The 17,082-nt window shown below is 42.9% G+C and overlaps 1 protein-coding gene across 8 annotated transcripts in view; it reads left to right on the forward strand.

The window, feature by feature from the left end:
• Nucleotides 1-17,082, forward strand: part of Syne2 (spectrin repeat containing nuclear envelope protein 2) — a 304,126-nt gene that overhangs the window by 117,056 nt on the left and 169,988 nt on the right. For all 8 annotated transcript variants that reach the window (XM_029540662.1, XM_029540656.1, XM_021202357.2 and 5 more), the window contains exons 28-39: nt 1,207-1,364; nt 1,626-1,773; nt 2,531-3,132; nt 5,948-6,127; nt 7,129-7,279; nt 10,057-10,215; nt 11,355-11,516; nt 12,643-12,744; nt 13,900-14,100; nt 15,068-15,239; nt 15,714-15,826; nt 16,705-16,907. In XM_029540662.1, coding sequence (XP_029396522.1) covers nt 1,207-1,364; nt 1,626-1,773; nt 2,531-3,132; nt 5,948-6,127; nt 7,129-7,279; nt 10,057-10,215; nt 11,355-11,516; nt 12,643-12,744; nt 13,900-14,100; nt 15,068-15,239; nt 15,714-15,826; nt 16,705-16,907 — 2,351 coding nt within the window. The remainder of the gene's footprint in view (nt 1-1,206; nt 1,365-1,625; nt 1,774-2,530; nt 3,133-5,947; nt 6,128-7,128; nt 7,280-10,056; nt 10,216-11,354; nt 11,517-12,642; nt 12,745-13,899; nt 14,101-15,067; nt 15,240-15,713; nt 15,827-16,704; nt 16,908-17,082) is intronic.

A 17,082-nucleotide genomic window follows, 5' to 3' on the forward strand; every position in this document is an offset into this window, starting at 1 on the left:
CATTTCAAATGCTATCCCGAAAGTTTCCTATACCCTCCCCCCACCTCTGCTCCCCTACCCACCCACTCCCACTACTTGGCCCAGGCCTTGCCTTGTCCTTCAGCAAGATTCTTAAAGGAGCTTTAGAAAGAGGGCTGGAGAGAGAGCTCAGGGATCGCGAGCACGCACTGTTCTTAGAAAGGATGCAAGTTTAGTTCTCAGCATCCGGGTCAGGGGGCTCATTTCCTTCTGTAATTCCTGCTCCAAGAGATCTGACATGGAACTCTTCTGGCACTCTCTCATTCCAAGTTTTCTTTGAGTTAAGAATGTAACACCTTAGTACTCAAAGTAGAGTGGTTGTTACTTCATTTGTGTGTTTGTGCCTGTGTGTGCATGTGTGTGTGTTCACTTATGTACATGTGCTTGCCCATGCATGTGGAGGTCAGAGGCCAGCATTGGGAGTCTTTTCTAATACTTCCCTCCTACTTTTTGAGACAGGGCTTCTCTCTGGAGTTCCTAGAAACTCCTCCCAGAAATCCTCCTGTCTCTGCCTCCCAGTGCTGAGATAGCAAGCATGCACCCCTTGCTTTTTACCTGCGTGATGGGAATCAAACACAGCTCTTCATGCTTGTATGATAGGCACTTCTCCAACCGAGGCATCTCTTCAGCTCCTGTATTTGATGTGTGTGTGTGTGTGTGAGAGAGAGAGAGAGAGAGAGAGAGAGAGAGAGAGAGAGAGAGAGAGAGATGGGGAAGTGATTTTGGAAACCCTTTAAAGCTGTATCGTCAGCTGACTTAACTTTGTTGAATGAGGCTGCTGCTGCTTCCTTTCCTCCTCCTCCTCCCCCCCTCTCCCTCCCCTCTCCTCCCCTCCCCCTTCTCCTCCCCCTCCCCCCTTCTCCTCCTCCTTCTTTAAATTGCATTTCACTTAATAGCATGTGTGTTTAGGTTGTGCATGTCACAGCATTCATGTGGTGGTTAGAGGACAATTTGCCTGAGCTGGGTCTCGCCTTCCTCCAGTGAGTCCTGTAGGAATGGACTTGGCGATAAGTAACCTCTCTCTGATTCTTGCCGGTCTCTGAGTGAGAGTTATTTGCCATTGTTCCCCATAGGATAGGTCCTATCCCTCTAGGCTCGGATAGGCTGGTGAGTGTCTCGTTTTGTGAGAGAAGGGTAACTGAGCCTTTGACCCGTGACTTGAGACAGTGCCTCCTTTATTTCACTTAGGTTTTACAGGCTGACACTGATGCTCACTGGGACGAGTTTGAAATCACTTTACTGAATTTAAGAAGACTGGTGAGCGACACGGAGAAGCCCGTGCTTGACCAGGAGAGAGACTTACTAAAGGGGAATGAACAGGTTCTTCACGTGCTTCTTAACACCAGGTACACCTCAGGTTTCCTAACCCAGGGCTTGGTGCATAGCTCAGTGTGTAAGTTTTCTTAAGCAAGACTGTCACTACAGTCTTAGGTAGTTATCACAGCCCACGTTAGATCCGTGGGTCTGGGTTTTAATGCGATGGTTTGTACATGCCATTACGTATATTTTACTGGGTAGGCGTTTCCTTGGCTTATGGAGGGGCTAGCATGTTTTTACAGGATAGCTCTTACCATCTTTCCATCACCCCTGGTTTGTGTTTATCCCAGAATGGAGTCACTGGAGATGGCACTGCAGACAGTGCTGCCTCTGGAGAAGGAGTGTTCTCTCCTGTGCGCCTCTGACCTGCCCCTCTGCACAGTGGCTGTCCAGGACCTGCATCCCGTTGAGATTGATGGTGCCTATCAGAACCTGCGGGTGAATACATTCTCATACCGTATTTACAAGACCTTCAGTTCTTCAGAGACGCTCAAAAGATTTTTAAACATTTTAGAATCCTAGATAGAGTAGGTTTAGAATGTAAACTGATATAAATTCCTTAATGATTTAGACTTGTTATCCATGTCTCGTTTCTTCTATCCCTTGAAATTTAGGGGTCGGTACCAAGGAGTAAGTAGAGGGATGTTTTATTTCAATTCGGAATAAAGCCTTTCTTATGGATGTCTTTAGTGACTGAATTTCTAAACACTGTAGTTGACTCAGACTGAGGCTGGTGTAGTCTTCAGTTGATTCTTCATCCCCGATCCCATTTACACACCTCTGCCATCGCTGTCAGGCAAGGCCCTTTGCTGCTGGTCTGAAATTCTTTCCTTTGCAGTAGTAGACCCGCATGCTTATTTTCCTGATGGAATCCAAGCATGAGGAAGGTGTCAGGTAAAGAAACAGGTGACATCAGCTCGTTTGCCATTAAAATGTTTGCTGATTCTTAAACGTTCAGCTTTGATTAAACCCAGAAACATTTTTGTAGCTCATGATCAGCACTCTCAGTTTTTCCTGCCTGTGCGTGCCTGCATGCATGCATGCACGTGTGTAAGAGAGAGACAGAGAGGGAGAGAGGGTGGGTGAGAGAGAACACATGACCATGTGCACAGGTGCTCATACGTGTGCATGGCGCATGCAGGGCTTCTCCTTCTCGCTGTATTTTTTGGTTTCATTTTGTCTTCTTTGGCTTTAGGATATCCGAGATTCCATCGCGAAGCAGATCAGAGTCTGTACCAGTCTGGAAGAGCCGAGTAACTCTGTACCCAGGGAGTTACACACACTAGATCAGTGTGCGGTCCAGGATATTGTGCTGAAGTGCAGACTCCAGCTGGAGACCATGAACCAGAAGGTAGAGATGAGGGAGGACGCCCTGGATGCTCTGGAAGAGTTTTTGGCATCTCTGAGAGCAGCTGAGCTCTCTGCTGAGCTCCCTGCAGACCTTCCTGCCCCGAAAGCACCAGAAGATACCCCGGCAGTGAGACGTGCAGAGGAAGACATTCTCCTGATGAAAGAGAAGGCCGGGCCTCTGGATGAACGCCTGAGGACACTTGGTATAATCGTTAAGGATGCCAAGGGAGGGGAGACCACCACCTGTGAAAGACTGGTTGGTGCATTGTCAGTCAACTTAGCGGCCGTGGACGGCCAGAGGAAAGAGGAAAGACCTCCTGAGGACAAGAAGTTACTGGAAGCCTGTAGTTCCAAAAATCGTGAGCTCTTTAAAAACATTCAAGACCTCCAGAATCAGATCAGTAAAATTGGTCTTAAGGACCCCACTGCTCCAGCTGTGAAGCATCGGTAAGGAAGGGGTTGTTCTCTGTCATCCACGGTGACACTCGCTGCATTTTCAACCCTTCTGGGTCTTCTGTTTATGTCTCATACCTCTAACTGTTCCGTGTTCAGCATGCCTTCCAACAGACTTTCACACAAATTTACTTTTTTATTGATAAAGTTCCTCTACAAATGGTCATATTTTCCTCTGCCATGTGTCATAGACACGGGACAGTGGAGTGAGACATGGGTAAAGGACATGTGTTATTTTCAAGGTCCTGTGTTCTTTGCGTGCACTGTGATGTTTCCTTAAGGGTGAGCCTCGCTGGTCTCACAAAGTTCATATTTGCCTCAGTTGCTCATCTCAGTTACATTTTCCCTTTCTTGTGATAAAATATGGACAGAAGGGGCTGCACAGAGAAAGCATTATTGGCTTGCTGTTTGGGAGTTAGCTATAGGTCATGGTGGGGAGGAAATCCCAACCTTGACTGCTCAAGGCAGCGGCCAACCTCAGTCAGGAAGCAGAGCCATGGTGGTCAGCTCACTGTTTCCTTTTGATCCAGTCCAGGAACCCCAGCTCTTGGCATGATGGTCCCCACAGCTGGTGTGGGTCCTCATGTCTCAGTTATTCTAGTCTAAGCCAGCCATGCAGGTGTGAGGCAATTCTTGATCCTGTCATGTTGACAATACCAGCCATCGCAAAGTGAAAGGAACAGCAATAGAAGGCCATCCCCCTGTCCCTGTACTTCCTTAGTTCTTTGGTCATCTCTGGCCTTCCCAGCAGGGTTAGAGCTCGGCTGAGTTTAAAGAGGCACTGTAAAAACTGAATGAGGTTGGCAGTAGTCAGCATTCTGAGTATGGCCGCCAGCTAGTGCATGCTGAGGTATTAGCAGGAGTTGCTCGTGTAGAGTCTAACTCTTCTTTCCAGACCTTTCCCATTGTCTTATCACTGTAGCTTCTCTAGCTTGGTGGTCTCTTTAGGGATTTAGCTGACCCAAGTCCCTTAGTATATTTAAATATGCCCTACCTTCCAAAATTTCAGTTCAGGCTCAACGAGACTTTCATCCACAGAGAGCCTTAGAGTCTGTGATGAGGTATGGAGCTAATCATTTGTGTGGTTATTACCTCAATAAATTTTAATTATATATTCACCAAAAAATAATGGATGTTAATGTACAAATTAATAGTTTATAAATGAAAATTGTGTATTTGTATAGCTACAAATAGGACAAATATGTATTCTGTGCTAGACACAGTTTTGGGTATTGGGAACACCACAGTTAACAAAATAGACGCCGGGGTGTGGTGGTGCACGCCTTGAATACCAGCACTCGGGAGGCAGAGGCAGGTGAATTTCTGAGTTCGAGGCCAGCCTGGTCTACAGAGAGAAACCCTGTCTCGAAAAACCAAAAAAAAAAAAAAAAAAAAGATTTCACAGAAAACAAAATAGACAGAAAGTTCTTGGCTTTTCTAGAGTTTAGCTTACCCTGGGAGGGCTAAGGTATGTAGTGTGACTGGTGGTGAGAATCCTGAGAAGGCAAAGAGGAAGAGGTTGGGATGGCCTGTTGAGTGACCAGGGGCAGCATCACTGTGGACATGCTGTGCGCATCAAATAAGATCCAAGAGCAAGCCTCATGAGGAGGAGCCTTCTGGACTGAGGGATCAGCAGTTACAAACGCAAGTGTGATCTCAAAGGAGGTGAGAAAGGACAGCACTGAGGGATGTGGTATCATGACAGGGATGAGGCATAACTCATACTGGCTTTCTCTGAGTGACCTGATGTCATTTGACGATTCTAAGCAACAGAAAGTGACCTGGTTTAAACCTTATCTGGTTTTCTGACGAGGGCCAACCCCAGAAAGTTCTTCTTTCCCGTTCTTGGTTCTCCTTGAAGCAACGGAGGGGGAAGAACGTTGGTAGGATTAAGACCTGGGCTTATGAGATATTTAAGGTTGCTGTATAATAATAAAAACGTTTACCTGCCTTAAGTTTAAGCCACTTGCTGAGGTAGCTGACCTGCCTGAGTTCCTCTGAAGCCAGAAACTGTTCAGCACCTCATTATAAAACAGCAGGGGATAAATGAGAAGATTTATTGCTGGCGCTCCTTTCTCTGGTGAATCAGCCAGAAACCTCTCTGGATAAACTGGTTGACTCTTTGTGAACCTGGAAGGAAGGAAAGGAAAAGAATTAAGATGCTACACACAGGCAAATATGCACAGGATGAAGACCTAGACAGTGCAAGGGTGTGGGGATCTCATTTGCAGTTAGGTGAAGGAGCAGTGGAGGAAAGACCATGAGGATGGGTTCCAGGGCCAGTTGGAGGCAAGGAGGTGGGACCTGAGCACTTGCAGTTTATCTTCAGGTGATGGGATTCTTTCAAGATTGGTTTGCAACAGGAACCATTAGTTGAATGACTCCTTTTTGAATTGGGAGACCTTTTTGTATATGATGTATTTGATGTCCCACTGTTTCCTTACTCCTTGGCCCTCACCCTTACAGAAGCCTTGCTTTGTTTAATCATCTATCTATTCATATCATACCCCCTCTCTGTCTCTCTGTCTCTCTCTCTCTCTCCGTGTTTTCTCTCAAATATATATACTATATATATGTTCACTAAAATGTCAAATAGCATTCTGGTAATGCACAGAGCCCTCTGGTCTCTGCGATGCAGGAAAGCATTCCTATACTTATTATCCAGGAATTCCTTTGTAGTGGGAGTGTTAACTTTTGCCATTAATCTCATGAGGACAAATGAAAGCACTCTCTTGACATTCCCTGTGTTTTGTTGAGTCATCTGGGTTAACAATTGGCTAATACACCTTTCTTAAATTCCATACTATAGGCAAAAGTTATTACTCAGGCTGGATAAGGAGCTAGATGGATTTGAAGAAGAAAAGGTGCGCATACAAAAAACAGCTAGCTCTCTCCCACAATTCAAGGACGGCAGTGAGAAAATCGTGATTCAACAGTGTGAAGACACAGCAGCCTTGTGGGAGAGTACGAAAGCTTCTGTCGCAGAGAGGTAGGAGAATGTGTCTGTGTGGCTAACATTCTGAAGTGTTTGTGCTGGGAACCTGTGCCCTGAACTCAGGTGCAAACATGGGGCTTCACGCTGGTGCTCACAGGCCAACGTCTGTCACACACAGTTCTGTCACCTCCTCACATTGCCAACCTCTGTGGCTGGGTCCACTTCCCTCTCTGTCACCTCTTTGCTATGGGAAGTCCCTGAGCCACTGTGTGCCTTCCCTTAAGTCTTTGGACTCATGTGATCCTTTCTCCACCCCCTCTTCAGCATGTCCTGTGTATACGAATGGAACCTGTATAGACAGAAGTCGCCATGAAGCCAGTCTATGTCACATGATCTAATCTGATCTCATAGGCCATAGAGCCTTCTCTACGTCCTGAGACTAATTAGTACCTGGTTATACTGGAAACCAGGTTAACTACCGCATTCACTGAATTGTTTTGCTATCTGTAAAGGGCTGAGCTGACAATGAGTGGAAATCAGAGAAAATAATCCCTGATCATGCTAGTGAGGGGCTGTCTTCCACGGGTCTTGTGGTTGATGAATGAAAACACTTTTCTGTTGAGTTGTGAACCCGTACATCTCTCCAGAGTTTACATGTTCTCAAGGGAAGACAGTACACGCAACCTCTCAAGGACTTCTTAGACTTGAGTTCCAGTCACAGAGTCACCCTAGAGTTGTTTTGGACAACATGTAATCCTATATGTCTCTCCAGAGCTTACACGTGTTAACATATAATCCTATATGCCTCTCCATAGCTTACGCGTGTTAACATGTAATCCTATATGTCTCTCCAGACCTTACATGTGTTAACATATTCACACAATTAATAAAGGTATGAATCTGGTGATTATTTATACAGCCTATTTGCTACATCGTCATTATTGGTAATGTGATCAAGCCATGTGGAGAGGGAAAGTCCTTTGGTGAGTATGAGTAGCTGTTGCAGCATCCACAGTGTTATTTCAGACTGTTTCCTTTCCTGGCCTTCTACATAGCCTTGAACAGTGTGGAAGTGCCCTGGAGCTGTTAAGACAATATCAGAATATTAAAAACAACTTGACAGCTTTGATTCAGAAGGAAGAGGGCATCATCTGCCAGCAAGCTTCCTACATGGGAAAGGAGAACCTGAAGAAGAAGATAGCCGAGGTGAGCCTGCCTTTCAAAAGAGCTGTCCGGTGTGGTGACGCGGCTGATGAGCCCAACAGTAAAGAGATGTTATGAAAGAAATCATCTTTGGAACTTGGTTTCAAAGAATTTAGTAGTGACTATTTTACCAAATACTTAGGAATTTATCAGATCTATCACTAGAGTCAGAAAGAAACCAGTTTCCAAGTTGGTACTGGCTTACTTTGATTTGGGTTTTAGCACTGGGACTGTGGGTCGCAGCCCTGGGATCACCCACTGCCTGTCTGTCTATAGGACTGTAAAGCACCCTTGCCCCAGGGCTTTAACTGAAAGGGAATGTGAGCCCTCATGCAGGCCTAAGAGATGAGATGGTAGGGAATCTCTCTCTGTTGCTTACAGACAAGGAGGACATTACAATTCCAGTATTTATATCCTGCAATGATGTGCCAGCTGAATCCACCAGTTGGCTATCTGTGTTGATGGCTTCCCTAATCCCAGCTCCGTATGCTAAGGAGAACAACATCTTTTGGACACTAGATGTCATTATTTTCTATGGATTTACATGGTTAGACAGGAATACACCATATTATTTACTCTATGACTGTACATTACAATGATGCCTTTCCCACTGGCTCATGAGCTTTAAGCTACAGGGATGTCAAACTGTCACAAGCATCTATGATGTGTAGCCCTCTTGATGCATTTGATTATTAATAAGTAGTTTCATTAAATTTCTTATTCTTTTTAAATCGATTTTTAGTTAGTGAGTTAATTTTGTGTGCATGGGTGTTTTGCCTGCATGTCTGTCTGTCTGTCACTTGTATACCTAGAGCCTATGAAGCAGTGGGTCTCAACCTGTGAGCGGCCACCCCCTGTGGGGGCAGATTGAACAGTCCTTTTTGGGGTCACCTAAGACCATCAGAAAGCACAGATATTATGATTCATAGCAGTAGCAAAAATACAGTTATGAAGTAGCAACAAAAGTAATTTTAGAGTTGGGGATCATCACAACATGAGGAACTGTACTAAATGCTTACAGCATTAAGAAGGTTGAGAACCACTGCTGTAGAGGCTAGAAGAGGGCATTAGATCCCTTGGACCTAGAATTACAAGCAGCTGTGAGTCCCCATGTGGGTGCTGAGACTTGAACCAAGGTCCTGACAGCTGAGCCATCTCTCCAACACCCTAAACTTCCTATTTCTTGAGAGCAACCCAATAGAAGTATCACCAACCAGATTAGCTTTTTAAATTTTTGTTTGTTTTAAAATTTTAAAGATGTTTTATTTCATGTGTGCAGGTGTTTTGTCTGCATGAATGTGTGTGTGCCACATGCATGCCTGGTGCCCACCGAGGTCAGAAGGCACTGGCTTCCTGGAACTGGATGGTTGTGAGCCATCCTGTGCATGCTGGGAACTGAACCCCGGTCCTCTGCAGGAGCCTGTGCTCTGAACCACTGAGCCATTTCTCTATATCCAGTCAACCAGATTCTTATGAACAACTTAGTCTTAGTACCATCAGCCCCTGCGCTTCAGTGACACCAAGACTGTCAGTCATGGCTCTTGTCTGAGACCCATTTTCGCAGAGCTGACTGATGATACTAAAGCAACCCGCTGAGTGACATTAGTTAGCTGTACGATGGTGACTGTGTGGCTGATTTCACATCAAACTTAATTGAAGGAGGCCGCCAAGATCATGAAGCAGGCCATTAGTTGGCATTACAGATAGTATGTGGTCATGAAGCAGAGCATTAGCTGGCATTACAGACGGTTTTCCTAGTTCTGTCCAGTAAAGGTAGCTCTGAGGTTCTTCGGTCTTGAGTCCTAGAAGGAGTCTGTCCTAATTTCCAATGGTTCCCTTGGTTCTTAGAGGTAGCTAGCCAGCAAGCAACTCCTAGGGATAAGATCTCCCTTTGTCAATCAGCAGTCTCACAAGGACAGTCACTTCCTCCTGGATAAGGCTCAGACTTGAACTTGCCAATCCTCGTACCTCAGGGTCCCGAATGCTGGCATTTAAACATGGACTACTATGCCTGGTTTTAATTTCACGATTTAAGCTTCTTAGATTGAGATAAATCTTCATTCACATCTACATGTCTTAACGAAGTACCCCTTCGTGCCTATACTCAGTTTCTCCAGTGATAAAATCGCCAGATAAGTTCAAGCCCAACCTGAAGTATGTAACCAGACTGTCCAAAAGTCACCCAGAGTGGCATAAAGGTAGAGAACTTGCCTGGTATGCATGAGACTTTGGGATGGACTCCAGTATCAACCCCCTGAAAGAAGAATTTAGAAATAGATACATGTTCCATAATGCAGAGTAGGAAGAAAACTAAGTAAAGGTTATCAATAAAATAATAGCCCATTGGGAAAGCAGAACACTTACAGTTGATTATGATCTGTTTGTTTGTTTTACATTTATTTACCGAGAGAGAGAGAGAGAGAGAGAGAGAGAGAGAGAGAGAGAGAGAGAGAGAGAGAGAGAACACATATGTCACAGAGCATACGTGTAGGATAACTTGTGGAAGGGCAGTCATTTGTCCTGTCCATGGAGTCCTGGAGATTAATCCTAAGGCCGTGAGGCACCAATGAGTCCACTAACCTATTGTCCTGGCCCTTATAGTCACTTCTGGGGGGAGGTTGAATAATAAAAATAGAATTGTTCTTCCAGGTGCCTCTCTCTCTCTCTCTCTCTCTCTCTATATATATATATATATATATATATATATATATATATATATATATATGTTTTGAATATATATCTTTTGCTCTTTCTATTTATTTATTTATTTATTTTTACAGATTGAAACTGTCAAAGAAGAATTCAGCGACCATTTAGAAGTTGTAGACAATATAAATCAGATCTGTAAAAACCTACAATATCATCTGAATAAAATGAAAACCTTTGAAGACCCCCCTTTTGAAAAAGAGGCTAATGCTATTGTGGACAGATGGCTTGATGTATGTGACCAGTTAATTAACTAAAAATTAAGTTTCATAACAAATTGATATTTAGTGAGAATATATTTAGTATTCTTATGATACTGAAAATTTAAGCTGTTATTCTTTATAAAAAATAATTTTTTAAACTTTCTTTGTAAAAAATGTAGTATAATAACTTAGGAATTATTTCCATCTCAAAGTTAGACATTACTAAGAAATAGGACCTTAGTCTTCCAGATTTTGTATGGTGTGTATGTGTGTGTGTGTATGCATGCTTGCTTGAGCTTCAGTGTGTGTGTATGCGCCAGGCATGGTAGTGTAGACCTATAATCCCAGCACTTGGGAAATAGTAATATAAAGATAATGAATTGAAGACCAGTCTGTGCTTCATGAGAGCCTGTTTCGAAAAAAATAAAATAACCAGGCAAGGGTGTATGCTGTTAATACAAGCACTTGTGTGTCAAAAGTCATGTTGATTTCTGTGTGGTCCAGGCCAACCTGGTCTACATAGAGTTTCAGGTCAGCTAATACTTCATAGTGAGTCTTTGTCTCAAAACAAAAAAAAGGTACAAATCTTTAAAAATTGTATTTAATATATAGAAAATAAATTAGCCAACATGACCTTAATTCAGGATCTTAATATTTAACTCTACACTTGATGCATCTGTAGTTTAATTTGATATTCTTGTGAGTTACAAACTGAGTTATCTATATTTTTTAATTAACCAGATAACTATATTTATTTATTCATTTGTTCATTTATTTATTGAGACAGGGTCTTGCTATGTAGCACAGGCTAGGTTTTAACTTACTATGAAGCCCAGGTTGGCCCCAGACTTGCACTGAGACTCCTGCCTCATTCTTTTCAGTGCCTGGATTAGAGCATGTGCCACCATGCCCTTCTTGAGACAAGGCCTTATGTAATATAGCCTGGTCTTGATCTTCCAGTGATCTTTCTGAGTTGCTTTGAATTACATAATGCTCTAGCAAGTGTGCTGAGATTTTTTTTTTTAAAGAGATAGGGCAACATGATATATGAAAGTAATTTTTTGTTGATGAATCAGACAATTAGCTTCTATTAAAATATTTCGAAACAAGTGTATGAAACAATGTTCTTCACACCTATGTCCATATTTTCTATTTACAATCGACTGTAGATAAATGAGAAGACAGAAGAATACGGTGAAAATCTTGGCCGAGCGCTGGCCTTGTGGGACAAACTTTTCAACATAAAAAACAACATTGACGAGTGGACTGAACAGATCCTTGGAAAAGCAGAGTCCCATGAGCTGACTGAGGAGGACAGAGAAAGGCTGAAGGTAACTCAACCCTAAGAAGACAGGGCTACCCTAGAAGAACTCCTGGTTATGGACTGTTGTCACCTTAATGTTGCCTATGCATTTTACACCAGGGAAGAATAATTGCAATGAAACAATGTATTTCTTTCACTTTCCCCTGAGAGGGCTCTCAACTCCATTGATGGCTCTGTGAAATCCAGGCAAATATTTTCATGTACTGTTCCACTGAGATTCACAGACAAACAAGGACTGTGTGGATGCAGTGACCTTGGATGAGGAAGGGTTCCAACAAGAAGAAAGCTAATTTTTTTTTTTTTTTTTAAACCATGCTCTCATTTCGGCATTTGGAAAGAGTATGCATTACCTCTTTTGATGTAGAAAGAATTGTTTCTGTTGTAGCTGAGTGTAGTTCAGAGGTACAATGCCCCTCTAGCATGCCTAAGGCTCCGAGTTCATTGTCAGCGCCACAGTTGGGAACTCTTTCTAGCTACTTATTTATTTAATGTCAATAATTTGCACAAGACCTTTCTAGATCAGAAAACATCTGAATACTGGCAGTGAAATGTGATTCAGTATAGTCTAAAAAAATATGGGTATGTATTTATCTAAAGCTTCAAATCTCATCTCTCAACTTCTTGCATTTTATTCAAATTTTAATTCATATATTTTTCTACATGCTAGGAAAAGTTTTTAAAATGTGAGGTTGATTTCCAGTTTCCTGGATAATTGGGGTGGGTATAAAATTGGTCATCTCCAAGGGTCTTTTAGATGCACCTTAAATTATAGGTTATTTGAAAATGTGAAGACAAGAACTATAAATGGCCAGCCTGTGGACCTGATTCCAAGGGAGTGCACACTCATTCAGAGTTTGTATACACATAGTCAAGACATTGGCCGTGTTTTTCAGTCATGCAAGCAGTCTCTTGGCACAAGCCTTACTCCAACCTGTTGTCTTGAGAGGAGACTCTTCCCTGGGCAGTCTTTTGTCTCACCCCTGAGGCGGTTGGATTTGTTATTCTTCAGAGAAACAAAAGATTAGGAGAAATTCAAGGGTGCCTTCAAGTTTCTGTACATTGACAATAATAATCACAGGTCCCCCAAAGTAAGATGATATAAAGATATTTCTCTTAAAACCCTTCTATTTTAGGAAGAGTTAAAAGTACACGAAGAGCAAACTGCAGAATTTTCTAGAAGAGTGGCTGACATACAGTTGCTGCTTCAGAGTAATGAGAAGCCACTTGAACTGCAGGTATGGAAAGTTTGAATCAGGTCTCAGTGGAAGATTCTCTGTCCCTTTCAAAATGACATCCATAGTCCACATGTTCTAAATTTAAATAGAAAGTGAAATTAGAATGAGTACTTATTTGTGCTCAATTGAAATTTTAAGAGTCTGTATAGGCAGTCGTGCAGACCACATTCAGCATGACAATATGCGTTTGCATCTTTTTCTCCCTGTACTTCCTTACATGCCTGCCGTGTGGAGAAATGCTGACTGGGATTACACATGAAGTCACAGTGGTTTCCTATGTGTGTGTATGGAGGAGACTATGTTTTAAGTAGGGTCATTGAAATTATCTCAAGGATGATTTTTTTTTTCTGTTGTGTGAAGAGACGCATTTCAATTTCATTTGGTTGAAGAAGTATAGTGTTTCTACATACGCTCTTGGGCAAGCCTCATGGATGGTACCTTATCTGTACAGCCGATGAGTTTTGTGATCTTGGGCAAGTTACTTAGTCTCCTTCAGTCTGCATGCATGTGAAGTGCTCACACCTCCTGCTGAACACATAAAAATGTCATCAGTGCTAGCCAATGAGGTGGTGCATGCCTGGAACCCCAGCGCTGGGGAGGCTGAGCAGGAGGATCGCGAGCTGGAGACTAGTGAGATCCTGTCTCGAAACAAGACAAAGCTAAGAATGTTCTCTATGCGTTTTAATCTCATTTATGTGTTTGGGATAGCTTTTCTCTCATGAGTGCCATAACATTTCAGTTTGCATGTTGGATACAATTTATTTGGGAAGAAGGATTCCAATTACTCTCTTAGAAAGTATCAATTTCTATTTTTTCATGTAGTTCTTGTTCCTTTTTGGTTTTTATTGTTTGTTTGTTTGTTGGTTGGTTGGTTTTTGTTTTGTTTGGTTCAGTTTTGAGGCAAGGTTTCTCTGTGTACATCTCGCTGACCTTGGGCTTCCTCTGAAGACCAGGCTGGACTTGGAGATCTGCCTAACTCTGCCTCCCAAATGCAGGGCTTAGAGGTGTGCGCCACTACCCCCAGCCTTATAATGTGGTAAGAAACTCTTCACTCTGAGACAAAGCGCTGTCGATGTGTTCTGAGGCCATTGCCTGAGGTGTGCCGCAACAGGCTCCTTAACTGTATGTGTTGTGTCCTGCGTTTGGTGATTTCAGGTCATGGAGTCCTCTGTCCTGAGCAAGATGAAAGATGTGAAAACACATGTTGCAGGGGAATCCAACAGCTACGCACCCAGTGGAAACACAGCTGAGCTGAGAGAGGATCTGGACCAGGCCAAGACCCAGATGGGGATGACCGAGTCCCTCCTGAATGCCTTGTCACCCTCTGATAGCCTGGAGATCTTCACAAAGCTTGAGGTACCACCCAGCTGCCCATGTCTTGCATTCGGACCTATATTTACACTCTTTTTATTATTATTATTATTATTATTATTATTATTATTATTATTATTATTACTTTAAAATATATAGTGGTGGTGCAAGTGATTAGACCTAGTTCATGTCAGGCAAGAGCTCCTCCCTATCACTGAGATTTCTCTAACGCTTACTTTTGGGGATCTTGGACTTGTGTAGTTAGTGAAAACGTGGGGAGGTCTGAGGTGGGTATTGTGGGCCAGTGAGATAGAACAGCAAATGCCCCAAGCCTGATGGCCTGAGTTCAACCCCTTGACCCCACGTGACATTTCGCATGCACCCACATGCCCACAATGGCACCAACACACACACACACACATCAAATAAATATGTTTTCAAAAGTAAATGGTATTGTACTATAAGTTGGCTATGAAACAGAAAGCAGAGTTATTCAATTGAAAATTGTTTGAGCTTATAAAAATAATGAAAATCTCTGTAGCCAGGGACATGGCTTAGCTGTCAGTGTCCTTGCCATGTAAGCAGGGGGACCTGGATTCAGATCCTTAGCATCCATGGGTTTTGTTTTGTTTCGTTTTTTAAAGCCCTGTTTTGAAAAACAAAAACAAAAAGACAAAACAAAACAAAACAAAAAACCTCCCCCAAAACAAACATTGTAACCTTAGTACAGGGGCAGCTGAGATAAGAAAATCACTGGCCAGCTAACCTACCAATCAATGAGCTACAAGTTAAGTGATCTAAATCGAAATAAATGAATAATAATGATAATGTGCAGAATAATCAAGGAAGACATCTGAGGTTGACTCTGGCTTCCACACACACAAGCACACACATGTATGTATAAACCAGTACATACATGTACACACAGACATGTATGTAATGAGAAGCTCATGAGCTTTGGAAGGAAGTGAGCCAGTTTGAGGATGCAGTGACTGGTTTATTCTGTGTGCAGGAAATCCAGCAGCAGATCTTCCAACAGAAGCATAGTATGACGATCCTAGAAAATCAAATAGGGTGCCTCACTCCGGAGCTCTCCGAACTGAAAAGACAGTACGCAAGTGTCAGCAATTTATTTAATACCAAAAAGAACGCTCTGCAGGACCACTTTGCCACGTTCCTGAACGGTGAGCATGATGGGTCTTTCTGGCAGTCTTGAAATATGAATACGGGAATAGCACTGTGGGCCCAAAGGTTGATCTAAACTTGACCTCCAGATAGCTTGCACAGAGTGTATTTAAAGGAACAATATTTGGATAAATCCCTTGGGGGAAACACTGTTAATGCCTGGTTTAAGTAATATCCCCCTTTCAAGCCTTAAATCTCTGTTTCATGATCACTGGGGCCATGTGGTCAGTGTGGGTGTGTCTGCGAACATGTTGCCTCTGTTGATGTCTTTGGATGTCCTGTGTGCTTAAAAAGGTGTTTGTGCAAAAACTACACCAGATTGCTCTCTGTACTCCACTGTCCTCAGCACTGGGTTTGAGAATGTGTCATGGCTTTGCCCACTGTTGTGGGAAGCAAGTTCCTAGTCTCTTTTGTATAAAGTATGTGAATTACTATCTGAATATATGGATTTTTTTTTTTCTTTTCTTCTACAGAGCAGTGTAAGAACTTTAATGACTGGTTCAGCAACGTCAAAACGAATCTTCAGGAGTGTTTTGAACCACCAGAAACAAAACTGAGCCTGGAACAAAAACTGCAAAAACTTTCTGTAAGACACAGATGCCAAAAATCTATGAAGACTAAATGTTCATGAAAAATCTCACTACGCTATCTGGGCTGACCCTGAGCCCCTGTGTTTAAGCAATTCTCCCACCTCTGATCCCAATAGCTGAGGCTTCTGGCTTTGTTTAGATGGTACATTATGTTCTTAAGCTTACTGGTAACTCCAGGCACTTCCTGTTTCCCCAGCCTCAGGGATAGCAATGTTCATGGACACTTAAGTATTTTATACAATGATGTAGTGTTTGCACATACCTTCTATATGATCTCCCTTGTGACTGTTGCTGTCCTATTTAATGCATTGCTTGATGGGGCTCCAATTCCCTCTACTGATGTCCTGTGTTCTTGAAAAGAAGCTTCTCCCAAAAAACCACACCATATGGCTCTCTACTCCATTGGCCACCAGCACTGGGTTTCAGAACAGCACGGCAGCAGTCCTGCTCAGGTTTACATCTGTTCATTTCATGGGCCTCAGAAATTGATGCCCAGACCTGGAAACATGAACACTGGGATGGGGGGATCTGAGCAGAGGTAAATAAAGATAATCCATTCAGTCTCATATATAGACTGCCAGAAGGAGAATGAAGAAAGTATTTATGAGAACCGAAGCATCACCCAGAGAGGAGATGTTGGCTTCCTTCATCTTGTTCCCACATGAGCATCGTAGTGGTATTGCGTTATTATTGCTTGTTGTAAACATCAGAAAGTCAGATGCAAATACAGACAAAGACACACACACACACACACACACTCTCCTCCCCCTCTAATGATCTGTCATTAGAGTCAGCCATGTTGTCCTAGCCCAAGGGCATGGCAGACACATTTTGACTTCACTGTAGATGTAACTGACTCTTTGTATTTCTTAAGGATTTCTTGACTCTTGGAGGAGGAAATAGTAAAATACAGCAGGTGGAGACCGTCCTACAGCACGTGAAGATGCTCTTACCCAAAGCTCACGTGAAGGAACTTGACAGCTGGCTCAAGAGTCAAGAACTGGAATTAGAAAACATGGAGTCCATATGCCAGACCCGAGCAGGGGAACTGAATAACTCCTTTCAGCAGCTTCTGAGGTGGGATATTGGGGTAGCGCTTTCCAGTTCACTACAGCATATGCTACTTATCCTGAGACAGTCAATGCATACTAATTTCCCAAGTGAAATAGGCACAGTTGTTCCTTGCTATCTCTTGGGAACTTGTTCGAGGGTTCCCTGTGAATGCTCCTTTCTGAAAATTGCATGATATTTG

Source organism: Mus pahari, chromosome 7, assembly GCF_900095145.1.
Source record: "Mus pahari chromosome 7, PAHARI_EIJ_v1.1, whole genome shotgun sequence".
Taxonomy (NCBI): Eukaryota; Metazoa; Chordata; class Mammalia; order Rodentia; family Muridae; genus Mus; species Mus pahari.